We start from the raw sequence: 22748 nt of genomic DNA, 5'->3' as shown, positions 1-22748 counted from the left end.
CTATCTATCTATCTATCTATTCTTTCTATCTATTTTTTTACATTTCCAGGCTCTCTGTGACAAGGTGCAGTTTTGGTTGGAGATTTGGTTGCAGTTTGTGTGCAGTAAAAACTGCAGCGTGTGCATATAGCCTTAGAGATTGCAGAGTGCAGCACTAAACTCATCTTAAGGGGGCTTTACACGCTACCATATTGCTAGCGAGCATACCCGCCCCCGTCGTTTGTGCGTCACGTGTAAATCGCTGCCCGTGGCGCACAATATCGCTAACACCTGTCACACATACCTTCCTAGCGACGTCGCTGTGGGCGGCCAACAACCTCTTTGTTAAGGGGGAGGTTCGTCACACAGTGGCCGACCAATAGAAGCGGAGGGATGGAGAGCAGCCGCATATATCGACACGCCCACCTCGTTGCCGGAGGACGCAGGTAAGCTGTTGTTCGTCGTTCGCGGGATGTCACACGTAGCGATGTGTGCTGCCTCAGGAACGATGAACAACCTACTTCCACAGCGACCAACGAGATTTTGAAAATGAACGACATGTCAACGATCAACGATTAGGTGAGTATTTCTGATCGTTAACACTCGCTCCTAGCTGTTACACGCAACGACGTCGCTAACGACGCCGGATGTGCGTCACAAATTCCGTGACCCCGACGACATATCGTATTCGTTAGACATGTCGTTGCGTGTAACAGGGCCTTTAGGCACTTCCATTAGAATGAATGGAGCAGCACTGTGCATGATTGATCGACCTTCGCATTCAGTCCACAGATCCCCACATCTTGGGATCAGTGGGGACCCCAGCGGTAGGATAGGGAATAAATTTCAAACTTGAGAATACCCTTGTATTGTCAAGTAACGAACACAAAATCAAATGTCAACTGTTCACGGTTTACATGTTAGATCATAATGTGGTGGATCATATAGGGAAGGCCCTGAGATGTTATCTAAACCTAGATATTGTTTTATATCAAAGCATTATGTACCCTATACATTTAATTGTTACACTAATGAGGCTGCCATAAGACAATTCATTTTTTATTTCCACATTGATGTCCAATTAGGGGATATCCTGATCTCAGGCTCCCCATCTATTAGCAAACGCAAAGCATGGAGCCACTGGAGAAAGTGGATGTCTCCTGCCTGCACTACTGTACACGACGTCCCCGTCCTATTTCTGGCTTCATTCATTACAGCTATTTAATAACCATGAGCTAAAACCTTAGTAATTAATTCCCGCAGTCACAGATAGATGTTCAGAACTCTGCATGATATATTTCCATGACTGACTGTTCCCATAACTACATTGCACTATGGGAATAAACTTAAGTAAATTTCCATCTGTTACCGTGAACTTTATCTAGAGTAATGTTTCATCTGGGAAATACGCAAGTAAAAACCCGTACCGATATCAACCAACATGGATCAACTGTGCCACACAGAGGGAACGATGTATTCAAAATGTATCATAACACATATATGTATATGTATATATATATATATATATATATATGTATATATATATATATATATATATATATTTACGCAATAATAAGTGGTAGATAAATACAGTGAGACTATGTAATACCTCTACACACACGGCAACCCTTGTACCTACTACATACATGTCCTACACGGGGTAACATACCCAAAATGATTATGGTATGAAGAGCTACACTTCACCTAATCCCCAAACCATAGTATTTAGACAAACACTGCATTTATATGAGTATAACAAAATATAGAAATAAGGTGTCACCAAGCAATAAATGTAGCAAATAGGTCAATATTTATTTCTCCACAATCACATATATTCATACAAATTAATGACTAATTGCAGCAGAACCCCAGCTGGTAGAAATAAGTCAAAATAAAGGTATACATACCAGGAGATGAAGAGTTACAATCCGCGCTGCAGCTGGTCAAGATGTGTAGGATATGACGAGGACAAGCCAGGTAAGTATATTCCAAGAAGTTTTTTAGGTTTAGGTGTTTCGACGTATAAACTTCTTCTTCAGGACAGAACTTGAGTTAGAGATGTTTCGGTCCTGAAGAAGTTTATACTATGAAACGCTTAGACCGAATAAACTTCTTGGAATATACTTACCTCTCTTGACGTCTTCACATCCTACACATCTTGTTCAGCGGCAGCGAAGATTTTAACCCTTCATCTCCTGTTATCTATTTTTGCAATCCAAGGGGCCGCCGAAGCCACATCTTTGAGTGTATTCCCGGATTGTGGGAACAGAACCACCACCAGGCGAGCACTCAATGAATTCAGCATTACTGATTTTCTTGCAGATAAGACCCTATTGCGCTTGTCTTTCCTTTAGTATCTTCCTTTAAATAAAATAAAGGTGCAGAAAACATCTTTCCATAGCCATGCACAGGGTTGTAATCTGAGTGGACACCACCTATTAGTTTGCTTACTTTGTGATAAAAAATTGAGTAATTTTGGTGAAAAGTTTTGTAATATAGTAAATGGACAAAGTTATGGCCATTGTGAAGAGAGTTAATTAAACGTGTCTAAGGCCCTGTGCGCACACTGCATTTTGCTGCAGTTTTGCTTGGTGATTTGCTGCAGAATTGGTGCCGTTTTTGTTCATAAGTTTCATTGAGTCCTTCCCCAGCAAAGTCTATGACAAATCCAAAATGCTGTGCGCACACAGTCTATTTTCCTTACATGTTTTGCTGCAGAATTTCTGCAGCAAAAAGAAGTAGCATGTCACTTCTTTTCTGTGTTTTGTTGCGTTTTTCCCAGTGTTTTGCCATTGACAATGTTAAAAAACTGCAGGGACAAAACCGCAGGCAAAAACGCGGTAAATCCGAACCAAAACTGCGGTAAAACCGCATGTATTTTTGGTGAGGTTTTTCCACAGGTAGGTGCGTTTTTCTGCCAGAGGGTGTGTTTGTCGCTGGAGAAACAAATCCGCAGTGTGCGCACATAGCCTAAAATAGATATTTAATGTGGTGCAAGTCATGAAGACATGATTTTTTTACGCAAATTGAGACAGAAATATGACAAATTTACCAAACCCTAAATAAAACTGCCCAAGAGTTTGTGAGGCATCAGGGAAGCTGATGTGACATGTTTGTACGTGGTAAGAAATGTGCGCAATAGTTTTATTCTATCACGTCAATGCTACAGGAAACAATAAATAACTATTCATATTGTATCACATAAGATTAGGAAATTGTAATGAGATTTCTACCCTAAATGTTACCATTGAAAAAAATCTCACACTGCAAAGCAGGGGCTTGTTGGAAAGTATTAGATGGTCATTTCCGAGTCATAAATATGGTCCCAAACAATGTAGATCCTATAGAATAACAGGACTGAAGGGGATTTTATGAGAGAATTTAGGAGAATTCCATTTGTCACAATATTTAATAAACAAATTCTTTGTGAAATAGGAAACTGGAACAGATTATCAACTGCAAATCTCAAGCGACAACGAAAACACCAAATCCAAATCCTTATATATATATATATATATATGAGAAAGCCAAATACAGTAGCCCTAAATAAATCTAATGCCTTTTCAAGAATGAAGTGTGTGTATTACAAGTGTGCACATAATGCATATATTTATATGTGTACCCCAAACGCTTTGTTGTGCAGTAAAATAATGGGTATATTTATATTTTACCAGACACCCATGAATAATCATGAACCTCAGCTGGAACACCAGTGATTACGATATTAGTGATGGATCAGCAGGGATCCAGAATACCTTATTTACCACTCTGCAAAGTATCAAATGATGTTTACACCACCAAGAGCTTAATATATCACAGGCAACTAGAGGCCCAGTCACACTAAACAACTTACCAGCGATCCCAACAACGATACAACCTGATAGGGATCGCTGGTAAGTTGCTAGGAGGTCGCTGGTGAGATGTCACACTAAGCGACGCTCCAGCGATCCCACCAACAACCTGACCTGGCAGGGATCGCCGGAGCGTCACTACACGGGTTGCTGGTGAGCTGTCACACAGGCAGATCTCACCAGCAACCAGTGACCAGCCCCCAGCCAGCAGCACCGCGTGGAAGCGATGCTGCGCTTGGTAACTAGGTAAATATCGGGTAACCAACCCGATCTTTACCTTGGTTACCAGCGCACACCGCTTAGCGCTGGCTCCCTGCACACCTAGCCACAGTACACATCGGGTTAATTACCCGATGTGTGTGTACTCTGCTACGTGTGCAGGCAGCAGGAGCCGGCTTCTGCGGACGCTGGTAACCACGGTAAACATCGGGTAACTAAGAAGCCCTTACCTTGGTTACCCGGTATTTACCTTCGTTACCAGCGTCCGCCGCTCTCACACTGCCAGTGCCGGCTCCCTGTTCCCTGCACTCCTAGCCACAGTACACATCGGGTTTGTCACAAACCACCGGGGGGGTCACTCAGAAATCCCCCGCGCTGGCTACCAGTACGTCACAATCGGGGGGTAACAAGTGGGGGGTCACCCCTCCTTTATACCTCCCGACCGACAGACAGAGCACGTGACGCGCTCTCTAGCGCCTCTCTTATAGTCAGGCCAATTATGGAATTGCCCGACAATAAGCAAGGAGGCCGCTATACTACTTATGCCGATTATTGAAGGGTCCCCGGTGAGAGTAAGGTATATATTCCCCCGACCTCCGCGGGCGGAATATATAAAATCTCCCCGAATCTCACTGGCCTCCCCACAATAATCCTTGGCACAATTCGCTGCCACCAACCGATTTACGGTAACTATTAGCCGAACACACAGACGTGGGATTCAAGATCGAGATAACAGAACAGCCCAAGATTAATTATATAATTTAATCAGCCTAAAGCACACTAGAAACTACAATATATACAATAGGGAATCTACAGAATATACAGTTATGTCAGAGTACAGTTACAGACAAAGCATGGTTTACAACAGGTATGCAATTCAATCAGTTACCTTGTGCGTCTGGCCACAGGGGGGCGCTGTAGACCAGGTTTCTAGGAACTCCCGCAGATGTTTCCTGCACGTGACCCCCAGCGAAAGAACACTGGAAAATGGCCGAAGTAGGGTTATCAACCTGGACAAATCCAGGTCCCCTCCTACCTTAGTGACCTCACAGGGAGCACTGCTCCACCCCTGGCTTGAGTTATGGACAATCCACAACATGGAATATGGGCCATAACTTTGCCTGGGAGCGTCGTAGGCGGACGCCAATGCTCTCATTGTGACAGTTATGAATTTAGCTACAGAACGAGGGGACTCATGACCTGTCTGCCAGTTCCCCATTGGCTGATATCACGCCTGGGGCATTTCCCAATGTCCTGCTCCCATAAAAAGGGTGTGCCGGCATCGTCCGCATGCGGAGACACCATTGTTATGGTTGCCATATTTATCGGAAATATGGCTTGCGAGATATGAACCATTTTTTACTGGAGTCGTTCTGTCTGGCTATTTCCATAGCCTTGCTAACTAGCTAGCAGCTCCTACTACAGGGTGACGGCAGGGAGTCATCCTGTGTCCATTGTTCCCACACCACCTCATCTCCATATCACAGGACATGGCCATGGAGGTGTAAGTGGAACACTGAGAACAAGAAGGGAGGGGGGCACTGCCAGGGAGTGATGAGGGATTATGACTGGAGTCATAATTCATCTTCATATCCCGGGATTTGCCTCACACCTCCCCCCTTTTGAGGGCGCTAGGGGGCAGCACACTCCGGTGTTCCCCCGTGCGCCCGTCCGCGACCTCTCCTTGTCGGGACAGCCCGTCTGCGTTACCGTGGTCACGGCCCCTTTTGTGGCGAATGGTGAAGTTGTATTGCTGGAGCGCAAGGCTCCATCGCAACAATCGCCCATTCGTCCCAGAGACGGTGTGCAACCAGCTGAGGTGATTGTAGTCCGTCTCCACGATGAAGTGGCGCCCGTATAGATAGGGTTGCAGACGCTGCAGGGCCTACACTATGGCCAGGCACTCCTTCTCCATCGTGGAATAGGCAACTTCCCTTGGTAACAGCTTCCTGCTCAGGTACAAGACCGGGTGCTCTTGGCTCGCAGAGTCCACCTGGCTGAGCACCGCACCGAGGCCGAAGTCACTGGCGTCGGTCTGTACTACAAACGGCCGCGTGAAGTCGGCTGCCTGTAGCACGGGCGGGCTGGACAGGGCGTCCTTTAGGGCCCGGAAGGCTGTCTCGCAGTCCATTGTCCAATCGACTGCAGAGGGCAGCTTCTTCTTGGTGAGGTCCGTCAAGGGCTTTGCCAGGCTACTATAGCATGGAACAAACCTCCTATAGTACCCAGCGGTCCCCAAGAAGGACATCACCTGCTTCTTGGTCCTGGGGGTGGGCCAGGATGCGATGGCCTCCACTTTCTCAGGCTCGGGCTTCAGTGTTCTCCCACCTACCCGGTGACCGAGGTACTGGACCTCGCTCATGGCCAGCTGACACTTTCCCGGCTTGATGGTCAAACCTGCCCGGTGGATCCGCCTGAGCACCTGTGCTAGATGCTCTAGGTGGTCCTCCCAGGTGGGACTGAAGACGGCAATGTCATCCAGGTACGCGGCCGCGTACCCTTCAAGTCCCTTGAGCAGGGTGTTGACCATCCGCTGGAAAGTGGCAGGGGCATTCCTCATCCCGAATGGCATCACCGTGGACTCGTACAGTCCAAATGGGGTAATAAAGGCAGAGCGTTCCCTGGCCTTGCGAGTCAGGGGGATCTGCCAATATCCCCGGCTCAGATCCATGATGGTCAGGTACTGAGCCCCGGCCAACTGATCGAGCAGGTCATCGATGCGTGGCATTGGGTACGCATCGGCGACCGTGACCGCATTGAGCCCCCTGTAGTCCACGCAGAACCGCGTGGTTCGGTCCTTCTTAGGGACGAGGACTACAGGCGAGGCCCAAGCGCTGTTGGATGCCTGGATCACCCCCAGCTTCAGCATCTCGTCAATCTCCTGGCGCATGTGTTGCTGCACCTCCAGGGAGACCCGATATGCTGAACGCCGGATCGGGGGATGATCCCCAGTGTCCACGTGATGGACAGCCAAGTCAGTCCTTCCGGGCTGGTTGGTAAACAACCCCCGGAAGGGGAGTAGGGTGGCCCACAGCTGGGACCGTTGGTCCTCCAAGAGCTGGTGGCCAACCTCCACATCCTCAATGGATCCGCCTGCCCTAACCTGGGCTAGCATATCCAAGAGGGTTTCCGCTTCTCCCTCCTCGGGCAGGTTGCACACGGGGAGCGCACATGCCTCCCGCTCATGATGTGCCTTCATCATGTTCACATGGAAGGGCTTCCGCCTTCCACGGGCAGGGTCCAGGGTGACCAGGTACGTCACAGGGTTGAGCTGCTGGTACACGAGGTATGGGCCTTCCCAGGCTGCCTGAAGCTTGTCCTGTGGTACGGGGACCAGTACCCACACCTCTTGACCCACTTGGTAGGTCCTCTCACAAGCGTTCTGGTCGTACCAACGCTTCTGATCGGCCTGGGCTTGAGCCATATTGTCGTGTACCAGTTGCGTCAAGGCCTGCATTTTGTCCCGGAAGCGCATGACATACTCGATAACCGACACTCCAGGGGTGGCCAAATCCCCTTCCCAAGCCTCTTTCACCAGAGCCAGGGGGCCCCGCACACGTCGCCCGTACAGGAGCTCAAACGGTGAGAATCCTGTTGAGGCCTGTGGGACCTCCCGGTAAGCAAATAACAGGTGTGGGAGATACCGCTCCCAGTCACGCCCATGGGAGTCGACCAACATCTTAAGCATCTGCTTTAAGGTGCCATTGAACCGCTCGCACAGGCCATTAGTCTGTGGATGGTACGGGCTGGCCACCAGATGTCGCACCTGGACTTGCTTACAGAGGGCCTCCATCAGCTGGGACATGAATTGGGTCCCCCGGTCAGTGAGCATTTCCTGGGGAAAACCCACTCGGGAGAAAATCTCCAGCAATGCGGTGGCCACCTTGTCAGCCCGAATGGACGACAAGGCCACTGCTTCTGGGTACCGGGTGGCATAGTCCACTACCGTCAGTAGGAAGCGTTTCCCGGAGCTGCTGGGGATGGCCAGCGGGCCGACCAGATCCACAGCCACCCTCCTGAAAGGCTCATCGATGATTGGCAGAGATACTAGTGGGGCTTTGGGGCGTGGCCCCGCCTTCCCCACTCTCTGACAGGTTTCACACGAACGGCAGTAGGCAGCCACATCGGCCCCCATTTTTGGCCAGTAGAAATGCTGGTTTAACCTGGCCTTGGTCTTAGCGATCCCTAGGTGTCCGGCCATCGGAATCTCATGTGCGATCCGCAACAACTCCGTCCGGAACGGATAGGGTACCACCAACTGTCGGTCCCTGGGCCACGCCTCCGGTGAACCCTGCTGGACCGTGGCCCGGTACAGCCGTCCTTGGTCCCAGACCACTCGCTCCGGGTCCGAGTCCGAGGGAGGCTGTGCCGCCTGCTCCTTAAGAGCTTTCAGGCTGTCGTCAGCTTCTAACGCTGCCTGAAACCCCTGACTAGATGTGGCCAGAATCGACGAGACTGTCACATCTTCAGTCAGTACCCCGGGACCTGTGTCCTGGCCTCCACCTGACTCGGCTGCCACTTGGTCAGAAGGGGAAGAGCTATCGGACCTCCGGGAGGCCCCTTGGCTTCCAGCACTCCCACTGCGGGTGACAGCGGCCACAGCCGCTGCGACCGTGGGTCGTGCCTGATCCTCCTCCGTTCCTGACCAAGTCGCCGGTTCAGGCAGACCTACCTGGCTTCCTGACACCCCGGTTGTGGGGGAACCATGCACCGAGATCTTACCTGGGAGCACTTCCGCTCCTGGACCGGCCCCAATCTCACCTGCCTGTTCCCCCCCTGCAGCAACAGAACCCCGCTGTGAAATCTCTGGGGACCCCACATTTGCTGTGGTAGCCCCCACCCCACACACTGGTCCTCCCCCTGCAGCACCCTGCTCTCTGCTTATCCCTGCAGAGGGCAACAGATCCCAGCTCACAGGCTGGTTACTTGTAGAGGCATTGTCACACCTTTCTCTGACCCCCTCCCCTGTCACAGCTGCAGCTGAGTGTGTGTCTATGGTGTCTATGCAAGCAGAAATATCAGAGTTCACTCCCTCCTCCCTTACATCATTCATAGATAACACATTAACATTGTCCGGAGGCATGTCAGTACGGGCTGAAGGTTCAGCCCTTGGTTGGGGCCCAAACTGGGAGGTTATCTGCCCCAAATCTGTCCCAAGTAGCACGTTTGCAGGGATCCGATCAGTTACCCCCACCTCCCTCACCCCCCGCCCTGCGCCCCAGTCCACATAAATGTCAGCAACAGGCAGCGCCGGGTCAGTGCCTCCAATCCCGGAGACAGCGAGGGTTTTTCCAGGGATCAAGTCTTGGGGGGACACCATCTCAGGCCGCACCAGAGTCACCTCCGAGGCGCTGTCTCGCAGTCCTATGGTCACAGACCGGCCGACGGTGACAGGTTGGAAGCTGTCCAGGGACCTACCACCACCCCCACCCACACAATACACCTTGGGCGGCCCTTGGGACGGGGACGGAGCCGGGGCCTTGGGACGCTGAGGGCACATGGCCTTGAAGTGTCCAGGTAGGTTGCACTGGTGGCACCGTCTTGGCTCTGCCACGGGCCTGGAGAGGGGAGTTGAGGGGGACACCCCCTGCAGTCTAGGGGCAGGTGGGGCAGTCGCAGAATTCATCTTACCCCCTCTCCAGGTGCTGCTGGTGGCCGCTCTCCTGGCCTCAGGGGCCCGGTTGTTGGTGTAGTCATCGGCAAGGGCAGCTGTAGCCGTGGACCCCTTTGGCTTCTGGTCTCGGATGAACTGGCGGAGATCCTCAGGGCAGTTCCACAAGAGTTGCTCCGTGATGAACAAGTCCAGGATCTCCGGTCCGGTGGAAAGCTGCAGGCCTTGGGTCCAGTGGTCGGCAGCTCGGGCAAGTGCCCGCCGGTGGTCAGCCCAGGAGTCCTTTGGTCCCTTCTGTAGGCTCCGGAACTTCTTGCGGTAGGACTCTGGAGTGAGGTTGTACTGTTGGATCAGGGCCCGCTTGATGGTGTCGTAGCCCTGATCTGCCTCAGCAGGCAAGTCCCCAAGGATATCCAGGGCCTTACCCCTTAAACGGGGGGTCAGGTATTTGGCCCACTGGTCCTTGTCCAGATGGTGCTGCAAGCAAGTCCGTTCAAAAGCAGTCAAGAAAGAGTCCAAGTCTCCATCCTTCTCCAGCACTGGGAAGTCCTCAACACGGACCTTTGGAAGTTTGGTGTCTCGAAGGTCACGTGTGGCTGATGAGGGCCGGAGCTGAGCTAGCTGCAGCTGGTAGTCACGGTCTGCCTGTCGCTCTCGCTCTCGCTCTTCACGCGCTGCCTGCCGCTCTCGCTCCGCAGCCTCACGCTCTGCGTGCCGCTCCGCAGCCTCAGCGTCACGCGCTGCCTGCCGCTCTGCCCTGCGCTCTGCCAGGAGTTCCTTGTAGCCCTTCTGGTCTCCAGCCTGGAGAAGGGCCATAGCCATTTGAAGAAGGCTATCCGAGCCTCCCAGGCTCGGTGGAATGGCACGTGGTGATCTGCGGCACGCTGCAGAGCTAGGCGATTCACTGTCCCTTTCAGAGCGGAGGGCTGGCATCTGGCTCGTTGAGGAACCTTGGGTGAGCTCCTCCTCATCTTGTCCAGCAGTGCCAGGTTGCGCAATGTCCTCGGCAGAACGGTTTTCTGGCGTCGACCTCCTGGAGGACTCGTGGGCAACCTCCTCATTGCTGTCCACAGCACCGTCCTCCCTCTCTTCGGCTCCTGCCTTAGCATTGGCCAGTTGCATAGCTCTGCTCCTGGTGCCATCAGCCATTCTTGCAGACTTTTGGTCACTGACACAGAACTGACACCTGATGCCTCCACACACCTTACAGTATCTGCACTCTGACACTCTAGTGTTGAGCTAGTCTGAAGACCCCAGCAGCCACAGCTGCTGCAGGCAGTCTTTAGTGTCTGGGAGTATGGGTCTCACACTCACACACACTATTATCTCGATCCCACCGCTATGCCACCAATATGTCACAAACCACCGGGGGGGTCACTCAGAAATCCCCCGCGCTGGCTACCAGTACGTCACAATCGGGGGGTAACAAGTGGGGGGTCACCCCTCCTTTATACCTCCCGACCGACAGACAGAGCACGTGACGCGCTCTCTAGCGCCTCTCTTATAGTCAGGCCAATTATGGAATTGCCCGACAATAAGCAAAGAGGCCGCTATACTACTTATGCCGATTATTGAAGGGTCCCCGGTGAGAGTAAGGTATATATTCCCCCGACCTCCGCGGGCGGAATATATAAAATCTCCCCGAATCTCACTGGCCTCCCCACAATAATCCTTGGCACAATTCGCTGCCACCAACCGATTTACGGTAACTATTAGCCGAACACACAGACGTGGGATTCAAGATCGAGATAACAGAACAGCCCAAGATTAATTATATAATTTAATCAGCCTAAAGCACACTAGAAACTACAATATATACAATAGGGAATCTACAGAATATACAGTTATGTCAGAGTACAGTTACAGACAAAGCATGGTTTACAACAGGTATGCAATTCAATCAGTTACCTTGTGCGTCTGGCCACAGGGGGGCGCTGTAGACCAGGTTTCTAGGAACTCCCGCAGATGTTTCCTGCACGTGACCCCCAGCGAAAGAACACTGGAAAATGGCCGAAGTAGGGTTATCAACCTGGACAAATCCAGGTCCCCTCCTACCTTAGTGACCTCACAGGGAGCACTGCTCCACCCCTGGCTTGAGTTATGGACAATCCACAACATGGAATATGGGCCATAACTTTGCCTGGGAGCGTCGTAGGCGGACGCCAATGCTCTCATTGTGACAGTTATGAATTTAGCTACAGAACGAGGGGACTCATGACCTGTCTGCCAGTTCCCCATTGGCTGATATCACGCCTGGGGCATTTCCCAATGTCCTGCTCCCATAAAAAGGGTGTGCCGGCATCGTCCGCATGCGGAGACACCATTGTTATGGTTGCCATATTTATCGGAAATATGGCTTGCGAGATATGAACCATTTTTTACTGGAGTCGTTCTGTCTGGCTATTTCCATAGCCTTGCTAACTAGCTAGCAGCTCCTACTACAGGGTGACGGCAGGGAGTCATCCTGTGTCCATTGTTCCCACACCACCTCATCTCCATATCACAGGACATGGCCATGGAGGTGTAAGTGGAACACTGAGAACAAGAAGGGAGGGGGGCACTGCCAGGGAGTGATGAGGGATTATGACTGGAGTCATAATTCATCTTCATATCCCGGGATTTGCCTCACAGGGTTAATTACCCGATGTGTACTGTGGCTACGTGTGCAGAGAGCAGGGAGCCGGCACTGACAGCTGAGAGCGGCGGACGCTGGTAACGAAGGTAAATATCGGGTAACCAAGGTAAGAGCTTCTTGGTTACCCGATGTTTACTGTGGTTACCAGCGTCCGCAGAAGCCGGCTCCTGCTGCCTGCATATTTAGTTGTTGCTCTGTCGCTGTCACACACAGTGATCTGTGCTTCACAGCGGGAGAGCAACAACTAAAAAATGGCCCAGGACATTCAGCAACAACCAGCGACCTCACAGCAGGGGCCGGGTTGTTGCTGGATGTCACACACAGCAACATCGCTAGCAACATCGCTGATACGTCACAAAAGTTGTTCCTTATCTGCGATGTTGCTAGCTATGTTGCTTAGTGTGACGTGGCCTTAGGACCCAGTGCTGATAACATCACTGAGCACCAGAAGTCAGAGGCTGAATATATCACGGACAACCAGGAACGGAGCATTAAAATGCCACTTTTAACCAGAGAATATATCTTAGGCCCCCTTCACACATCCGTGTAAAAAACATGTGTTGCACGGTCCGTTTTGGACATCCGTATGGCCATCCATGTGTGTCATCCATGAGAGCGGTACTGGAAAAAAAATCGTGATACTGAAATCAATGTTTTTTTAATGTGTAAAAGATGTGCAAAGCCAGAAAAATGATAGATAAATGATAGATAGATAGATAGATAGATAGATAGATAGATAGATAGATATCTTGCACAGCTATTTAGCAGAGTTAATAAATAAAAAAATGATGTGAGTTTCCCCCTGATCTTCATAACCAGCACAGGTACAGCAGAAGCTGCCGTCTGCATCTTTACCTTTCAGCTGTCAGTTGGCTGGTTTCTAAAAAATAGAGGGGATCCCATGCTGATTTTTTTAATTATCTGAACAAATAAAAAAGACTTAAGGCCCAGTCACACTAAACAACTTACCAGCGATCCCAACAATGATACAACCTGATAGGGATCGCTGGTAAGTTGCTAGGAGGTCGCTGGTGAGATGTCACACTAAGCGACGCTCCAGCGATCCCACCAGCAACCTGACCTGGCAGGGATCGCTGGAGCATCGATACACGTGGAAGCATGCTGCGCTTGGTAACTAAGGTAAATATCGGGTAACCAACCCGATATTTACCTTGGTTACCAGCGCACACCGCTTAGCGCTGGCTCCCTGCACACCTAGCCACAGTACACATCGGGTTAATTACCCGATGTGTACTGCAGCTACATGTGCAGAGAGCAGGGAGCCGCGCACACTGCTTAGCGCTGGCTCCCTGCTCTCCTAGCTACAGTACACATGGGGTTAATTACCCGATGTATACTGCAGCTACATGTGCACAGAGCAGGTGCCGGCACTGACAGCTGAGAGCGGCGGACGCTGGTAACGAAGGTAAATATCGGGTAACCAAGGTAAGGGCTTCTTGGTTACCCGCTGTTTACCGTGGTTACCAGCGTCCGCAGAAGCCGGCTCCTGCTGCCTGCACATTTAGTTGTTGCTCTGTCGCTGTCACACACAGCGATGTGTGCTTCATAGCGGGGGAGCAACAACTAAAAAATGGTCCAGGACATTCAGCAACAACCAACGACCTCACAGCAGGGGCCGGGTTGTTGCTGGATGTCACACTAAGCAACATCGCTAGCAAGTTGTGCATCAGCAGCGATGTTGCTAGCGATGTTGCTTAGGGTCCCCTCATTTTTTCAAAAACAGCCAAGGGACAGCAGACAATTGGGGGCTGATATTTTTAGGGTGCAAAGGGCCATGGTTATTTGACCCTTCCCAGCCTAAAAATAGCAGACCACAGTCACCGCAGAGGTGGCGCATCTATTAGATGTGCCAAATTTGGCGCTGTGCTCGGCTTTCCCGTTGATGCCAGCTGTGAATTGCCAGCTGGCATCAAGCCCTTGTATTAGTAATGAGTGTGCGTCAGACACCCCTTTACTAAACCAGTAGAAATAGAAAAAAAATATATTTTATTTGAACAAACACCTCCCCAACTACAGCCCTCATTCACCAATTAGTTAAAAATGTATGTTACGGTAGGACTGGCGGATTAGGATAAGGTGGTAAATATCCCAATCACCAGTCGGGGTCCACCGTGCTCCAGGTGACAAAGGAGCTGCTGGCAACCCGAAGGTTAGGCGGAGGGTACAGAGCTGGGTGGCTCTGAAACTAATAGGAGCCTGACCGAGTTAAACGTCAGTCGGATCAGGAGACTGTGAACCCTGTTGGCGTCACAGGATCCACACATCCAGCCCAGGAACACCCTGTTAACCCCACAGAGGTCCTGGGGTACGCTGCCCATGTGCATAGGGGGCACACCGAAGAACAGGACTGGTAGGACAGAGTCCGTCCCTGATTAAGCTCTGTCCTACTGCTTCCAGGCCTACTGGGTAGGGGGTACACCGAGGGCAGGTGGCGCAGCAGTCGCAGCCCAGTTGACTCCACTGGGCTGCACTAGCAGGACTGGATGGTAGGAGGTGGAAGCCCGGCGCCTGACCCTAATGTGCTGAGCCACGGGTGTCTTGGCGTGACAAGCACCGGATGCCTAACCCTGCCTACCGCTTCCAATCTATGGCTTACGCCACAATGAGGCTCTAAAATGGAGGTGTGCTCTATCTGAGCAAATGTGAAGACTGCGCACCTCCATGTTGTCTCCAACCCCTTTTATAACCTGGGCCCGCCCCAACCCCAGGGTGGACCACAATGGCACCTCCAGGGTCCAATAGCGGAGCGCCACAATATCAGTGGCATCATCCGGAACCGCCACATCACTGATGACCTCATGGCAGCCACGCCCCCAAACACTTCACCAGTCATTGTCTGATGACCAATGGTGAGGTGCTTTATCATAGAGGCGGGCTTCCACGAGCCAGTTCGGAGTGGCCACATCATCAGGACACCAGATGCGTGTCAGCCTATCAGGGCCTGCCACCTCACAGACATGCCCAGTGAGGTCCTTAACAGACCTAGCCTCTGATGCACCAAGTGCCTGAGCATGCTCAGTAGCCTGAACAACAGTCTCAGAAATCAGACTATCTGCCTGAGCATCCTCAGTAGGCACACCACAGGACTTCGACACGGCACAATGTCCAAGTACCTGTGTAAAGAGGCTTTTCGGACTAAGCGTAGGAGCATGCTCAGTAGCCTGGACTGAAGACTTAGCCTCAGGAATGGCACAATCAGGCTGACCATGCTCACTAGGCGAAACACTGGACTTAGGCTCTGGCTCGGGTAAATCAGTACACGCATGTGCACTAGCCGCCTTTCCACACTTAGACGTGGAGGAGGAAGCAGCCAGCTAGATGACCCGAGGCACGGCCAAAACCGGCGGCTGGCGCCTGGGCATAACTATAACCGCAGCAGGCTGCTTGCGGCTATGGCGGTGCCGATTCGTAACAATGTATTTAAAAAAAAAAAAGTCTGCCATAATCCATAGCGATTTCCCACGATGTTCCCTAAAAGCGAATCTGAAAGACATAAAATGAGAAAATGATTAAAGAAATACATACAAAAAACACCCTCATTCACCAAGTTATTTCCCTGCAAAAACCTTAATCCAATGTCCGGCATAATCCAAAAGGGGGTCCCACGACATTCCAAGACTCACTGTCCCAGCCATGGAAGAACAGATTGTCCCCCATTGACTGGGAGAGCAGTCACTGCAACCTTACACACTGTTCTGTGTGAGAACCGCGGCTGTGAACTGAGATTACTTCATAAGTTTAGCCAAGGTCACAGCAGCGGGTCACAGAGTAGTTGTGTGAACCACCAAGGGCACTGACAAGCGGTAATAGCATGAGTTCACCATAGGTCAGTGCCTGTGGCTCTCGCATCAAGTATTGCAAGAGCACGCTGCAGTGAACTTTGGTGAACTCATGAGTTCAATGCAGTTCACTGCCTGCGGTTCTCGCACCAAGTATCGCAAGACGGATCTTGCAATACTTGGTGTCAGAACAGCTGTAGGCAGTGAACCTGGACATGCAGGCATTTCACACAGACACATGGTCCAGGTGGAAACACGGCAGTTTTAAGATCTTTATTGACTTTAATTAGTATGGGTATAAATGTGTCTCAGATGTGAAAACGGACACCATATGTACCAGAGACACAAAGGTGTGAAGGAGGCCTTAAAAGGAATCTGTCAGTAGAACCCAACCTCCTAATCTGTCTATTTAAGCATGTAGGTCATAGAAAACTGAATAAATTTATACCCTGTTATCTGTAATCAGATGTCTAATTCCAGAGAAATTCACATTGTTCTTAATATGTAAATGAACTGTTAACTTGTTGAGAGCTATGGGTCAGACACTGCTCTCTGAGAATCCTCCTCCAGATCTTATTTTACATGAAAGGAGGTGTTACCAGTGTGAGACACGTAGATCCGGAGAGCAGACTGCATACCTCCCAACTGCCCCGGATTTAGCAGGACTGTCCCGATATGAGGGCTCTCTCCCTTAGTCCTGTTGCTCACAGCTCCTGTCCAGGCTTCTTCCCTCATTGCAGTGACTAAATGAACTCAGTTCAGTGCATAAATTAAATTCTCATCTCTGGCTTACTGGGATCGCCAGGACTCAAACTCATTAACTCATTGTCCATAGGCAGCAGGTCTACCATTGAGCCACTGTCTCTATTGAAAGACATAGGAAGATTTGGTAATCTTGACCTGTATTGCAGACAAACCAGAAGCAGATAATTCAGATGTATACATGATAGATAATAGATAGATAGATACATAGATACATACATACATAGATATTGCATCTCTATGTAGGTGAAGGAAAGAGTCAGATTAATTTGTTCCCATAAAACTACTATAAAGAAATGAGAAAAAAATTAAACTATATATTTCTTTATTTTCACCCCCTTGAGCTCAAACCAGCAACTTTCAAACATGTGTCCAGCAGCACTTAGCTGTCCTAGCTGTTGAGCCACAAGTAATTATGATGTCAGAGAGAGGATTTTATATAGATAAACTTGCATTACAGCCTCTTCCTAAACAGCAGGACATATGTTCCATTGTACAGAGCAGCGTCTCTGTGTCCTGGAGCGGAAAAGATTTTTTTCTTCTAATTAAGTTACTAAATATAATGAAAAATATTAAAATAATGTAAATTTGATTGTGCTTTTTTTATAAAATAATAAAGATCACAAATCATCAGATAACATGGACATATTTGGTGTCCCTGTAATAATAATGACCCGAACAACACAGCGATCAGATTATTTATGGGGATCGGTAAATGGCGTAAAAAAAGCGCAATTTATTATTTTTCTTTATTAAAACCCATAAAAAATTTAATAAAAATGTATTGTTGAGGCCGTGTTCACACTAAGCGTAAATGCTGCGTTTTTTCTGCAGGTGTTTGCACCACATAACGCAATAACAATCTTCTCTGATTATTGTGTGTTTGCAGTATTTTTTATGCATTTTCCCCTTTTTTTGATACATGTTTGGTGCAGATGTAAATCCTGAAGATCATAAAGAAAAAAAACACCAAAACCACCAGGGGTGGAGATTTCATGATGTCTCATCCACTTTGCGTGGACATTTAGTCCATGTTCATATGTAGTGTAAATGCTCAATTTTTTCAGCTTTTTTGCACATGTAGCACCCAGGGATATGGGGTACTCGGTTCTGGGTAGTGTACGTCCTGGGAATGTCAGGATGGTGCCCGTTACCCGGTTTGTGCCCTGGGCTCTTTTTGTAATGGGGATATTTACAGGGGATTTGTGAATAGAGTTTATTCGTGATGCCACTTGCGGTGTTGTGGCCAAGTATAGGGAGCCGCCGCTGCAGAATGTCTCCACTGGGGCTGCTGGTATTAGCAGCTAGTTTGGTAGTCCCTCCGCAAGTAGGGTATTGCCCCAGCGGGAGCATGGTGCGGTGGGCGTCGGAAGAAGGAGTCAAGACAGGTATTCAGTGCAACTGGTTTACTCACTTTTGGGGTTTCAACTGGTTGCCCGAAGCCGGCTGGTTTCGCCTCCAGGTCTCTTTCGTCCCAGTGCCAGTCTGGTTCTCTGGTACCTTCTTCCCCTGCACCTGTCTCTGGTAAATGGGTCCCCATGGTATAGAACACTGGGAGTCCCCGGTCTGTGGTCTGTTCACTTTTGTCTGCCTGACGGTAGCATGAACCCTGTGGGGATAGAGTTTCTGGTCATGTCCCCGGTTCTCCCTTTGCTACTGAGTCTTCGGATTCTTTAGGGTCAGCAAGGTCCTTGATGGTCCCCTTTGCTGTGCAGGTGTTAACAGGTCGGCTTGAAGCTCTTTCCTGTCCTAGGGTCCTGTACCCCGTCGGTGCGTAGTTCCGGGAGTACTCCACCGGCAACCACCTCTCCTGGGTACCAGGTCACCGTCAACCCGAGTCAGGACTTTGCTCAGTCACCCCTTTACACCTCCACTGTCAACTTTCAACTCCCTACTCTCCAAAGTCTACCCCTCTCGCCTGGCAACTAGTGGACTGGAGTGGCTCCACCGCTAGGCGGCCATCCATTGATCCCACCCTAGCTGGGTACCATTGTATGGGGGATTGTTGGGGAAAACTGGGATTACCTGGGTTTTTTATGTTACCGGCACTGGGATTCTGGGTCCCTAAGCGGGTAGGCCCTGCATCCTGGTGGAGATGCAGAACCTTGTAGCAACCTGATGTGTTCAGGGGCGCTGCACACGTATATTCTGCTGTGTTTAATTATCCAAGCAAAGTGGATGTGATTGCATGAAAAGACGCTGCTGAACTCTGCGGTTTTAGGCTTTTTTTTTCTTTAGAGGTTTCTATGTGGAGCTTAAAAAAATGCATAGAAAAAGCTTTTCTGTACTATAAAAATACTTCAAAATGCAGATTCACATCTGAACCAAAAACACATTAAATAATGGAGAAAAGGCCAAAAAAATGCTGCAAAATTTGAATAATCAGAGAAGATTGTTATTGTGTAGTTTGGTGCGGACAGCGGCAGAAAGAAAAAACACAGAATTTATGCAACATTTGAACACGGATTTATAGGGACAAATAAGCTACATGTCATATAGCGACACTTATATAAATATAAGAAACATATATATGAATGAACAGTCCAGGGCATCTTCTGAATGACCTTTACTGCCAAATGGGTGTGGCTAGGGGCGTGGTCAAAATTTGCCATGGTGCGCTGCGCGTGCAGCAGAATTTGTCCCTCTTTCCTTTCTTCACAAGTTGAGAGTTTTGAGACTGTCAGTCATTACATGTCTCACACTGATAAAACCCCATTTAATGTAAAATCATCACTGGAGGCAGATTCTCAGGGAGAGCTACTGTATGTCTGGCCTATAGATCTTAACAGCTGATTTACATATTGAAAAAAATGTGAATTTCTCCTGGATAAGACAACAGATCATAGATATCAAAGCATCATTTTATTCAGCTTCCTATGACATACATGCCCATATAGACAGTTTAGGAGGATTGATCCCACTGACAGATTCCGTTTAGGCTAGGAGCCCATGGGACTCTGTACCCGCGTATATATCCGCAGGTACGTCCGCAGGTTTCCCACAGCAGCTCCCCGGAATCTGCAGCTATACATTACTGCGGGATTCCAGCGAAATATCTGCAGAAAACCTGCGGACATTCATGTGGCTTACCTGCGGAAGTCCCGGCCTCTATCTACATAGTGGAGTGCCAGGATTTCCGCAGGTAATTCTGAAGGAATAATTGACATGCAGTTATGTGCGGCTGTGGGACATTCGCAGCATGTTCTGCAGCCGCACATACCACAACATGGACACAGCACTCCCCATGTCCCATAGGATAACATGGGGAGTGTCTGTACTTGCTAAAACCTGCGGATTTATCTAGAAAATCCAGATAAATCTGCAGGTTTTCCGCAGCAAAATCCGCGGGTACAGAGTCCCGTGGGCACATAGCCTAAAAGGGAATGCTGCCAGTCAAATGGCCCCCTTAACAGACAGACCTGATGAAGTGCCTGAACAGGAAATGCTGTTAGTGGGTAATTGATAATAGAAATTACTCATATATTAGTAATTTGTATAATTTGTTATATTGAACCCATTTAGGGATAACTTTTTAGTAGTATTCTACAAGTTATCATCTATCCTCCAGACAGGTTATAATTTTTAGATTGCTAAGAGTTTGAGCACTGGGCATCTCTACTGATTGCCAGAAGGGGGTACTTTTATCCTTAAAGGGGTATTCCCATCTCCAAGATCCTATCCCAATATGTATTAGGTGTAATAATAATAATAATAATAGTAATAATAATAATAATATCAAATACCTCCAATTAAAAATATAGTATAGTTCTTCTGATTCAGTATGTTCCTTACCTCATGTTCAGGGCATTGCAGGACCTTAGTATACCTAAGGTCCTGCAATGCCCTGAACATGAGGTAAGCAACACACTGCATGGTTATGACCATGAGCAGCTAATGAACTAACCGTGAATATATGCGTGGTCGTAACAGTGGATACCTAAGGTCCTGCAATGCCCTAAACATGAGGTAAGGAACATAATTAATCAAGAAAATGACAATTCTAATTAGAGGTATGTGCTAATATTATTATTATTATTATTAGACCTACTACATATTGGGATAGGATCTTGGAGATGGGAATACCCCTTCAATAGAATAGTGCGGCAGTGTGCATGCTCATGCATCGCTCTACTCAATTCCTATGGGACTGCAAGTGAAAACCAAATACAGCTTATAAGAACCTTGTTGTTGGTTATATGAAGTGATTGATTGTAGTTATTTATCCCAAAGGGTGTTCAATCAATTTTTAACCTGAAGGTTCAAACAATTTTGTCCGGACGATTTTTGGAGTTTCGTGTGAAATTATGTCCATTTGCCTTTTTCTCTGTTTTTTTCTCGTGTTGTTCCAATACACACAAAGGAAATAATCATGTGTATAACAAAACACATGTAATTGCAATAATTTTCTGGGAGAAATACTTCACTTTCTGGAACAATTTCAAGGGTGCCAACACTTTCGGCCATGACTGTATGCTGATTTTATATATATATATATATATATATATATATATATATATTTATATTTTTTTATATATATATATATATATATATATATATATATATATTTATATATATATATATATATTTTTATATATATATATATATATATATATATATATATATATATATATATATCAAGAAAGAGACAGAGCAAGACCAAGTAACAGATATAGAGAAGATTGAATATGCTTTGCTGTTAACATCAATGACTTATAACCAATTTTTGATTTAGGACGTGTAGACTAAACTGGCACCTCTCCATAGAGATCTACGGTCTCATCTGTTTACCTGTCCAAAATCTGAATGGAGGAGAAAGTGATGGAAATAACACTGTCTGCAAAATCTCAGATCTAATTTCTTTCATGGTTCCATATTTCTTTTCACATTTATGTTGTTTTCTTTTCCAGCTCTGATACTTCTTTTTTACTTTGTACTTTATGCATTTCTAACTGGGATGTTTGCATTATGTATCTATGGACTGCTTCTTACAATAAGCCCATATGTGCCTACATACAGAGACAGAGTTTTTCCACCTGGTAAGTTATATTTATTTCATTTTGGTCATGAAATAACCTGTTAATGTTCTAAATCCCTGATGAATCTATGGTTTGTAGACAGGGACATACATATAAATTATAGGGCCTCTAGTAAAAGTTTTAATTGCACCCCAATTTCCTCCCCAAATAAAAATTCGGTGGAGTAGGCAGGGTAATATCTCCCAACTTTTATAAACAGGTAGAGGGACATAAACTGTAATTTTTCCTCCACCTTCACATGTATAGTATATTGATTCCACAGTGGTTACAGCAAAGCATAACACCCCCAAAGAGTCCCTAAACCAATACAATACCCCCACAGCATGATGACCCTAAAGTGTCCCCTCCCACAGTATGATGCCCCCACCCAGTATGATGACTCTTCATTAGGATGATACCCCTCCAGCCCCCTTACAGTATGATGGCCCATCAGCATGATGCTCCCACAGCCCTTACTCAGTATTACTCATTCATTATGATAGCCAACAAGATGCTGGCCCTCACTGTCCCCTTCCTGATGGCCCTTAAAAGCCCTTACTCATTATGTCAGACTTTACAGTCCACCATTTAGTATGATAGTCCCACAGTCCTCACTAAGGTCCCCACTGCCCATCCCACACTCAGTGTGATGCCCCAAACAGACTATCCCCCCAGTATGATTGCACCTACATTCACTCATTATAATGATGTTTCCCACAGCATGATGACCCCCACAACCCATTACTCAGAAGTAGGATGGCCCCTACTGTCGCCAACTTAGTATGATGGTTCTTACAGCCCTCTCCCAACTCGGTATGATGCTTGAAATAGTCTACCACTCCGTACAATGGAACCCACCATCCCCCTACTCAGTAT

At 48.2% G+C, this 22748-nt stretch overlaps 1 protein-coding gene across 1 annotated transcript in view; it reads left to right on the top strand.

Moving 5' to 3' along the window:
- ATP1B4 (ATPase Na+/K+ transporting family member beta 4) overlaps window positions 1-22748 on the top strand; it is a 122007-nt gene that overhangs the window by 72038 nt on the left and 27221 nt on the right. Inside the window, exon 4 of the mRNA XM_075323903.1 lies at window positions 21765-21893. Within this exon, the coding sequence (XP_075180018.1) occupies window positions 21765-21893 (129 nt within the window). The remainder of the gene's footprint in view (window positions 1-21764; window positions 21894-22748) is intronic.

Source organism: Anomaloglossus baeobatrachus, chromosome 9, assembly GCF_048569485.1.
Source record: "Anomaloglossus baeobatrachus isolate aAnoBae1 chromosome 9, aAnoBae1.hap1, whole genome shotgun sequence".
Classification (NCBI taxonomy): Eukaryota; Metazoa; Chordata; class Amphibia; order Anura; family Aromobatidae; genus Anomaloglossus; species Anomaloglossus baeobatrachus.
Note: the sequence above shows the minus strand (reverse complement) of the source record. Positions and strands in the feature narration are given on the sequence as shown.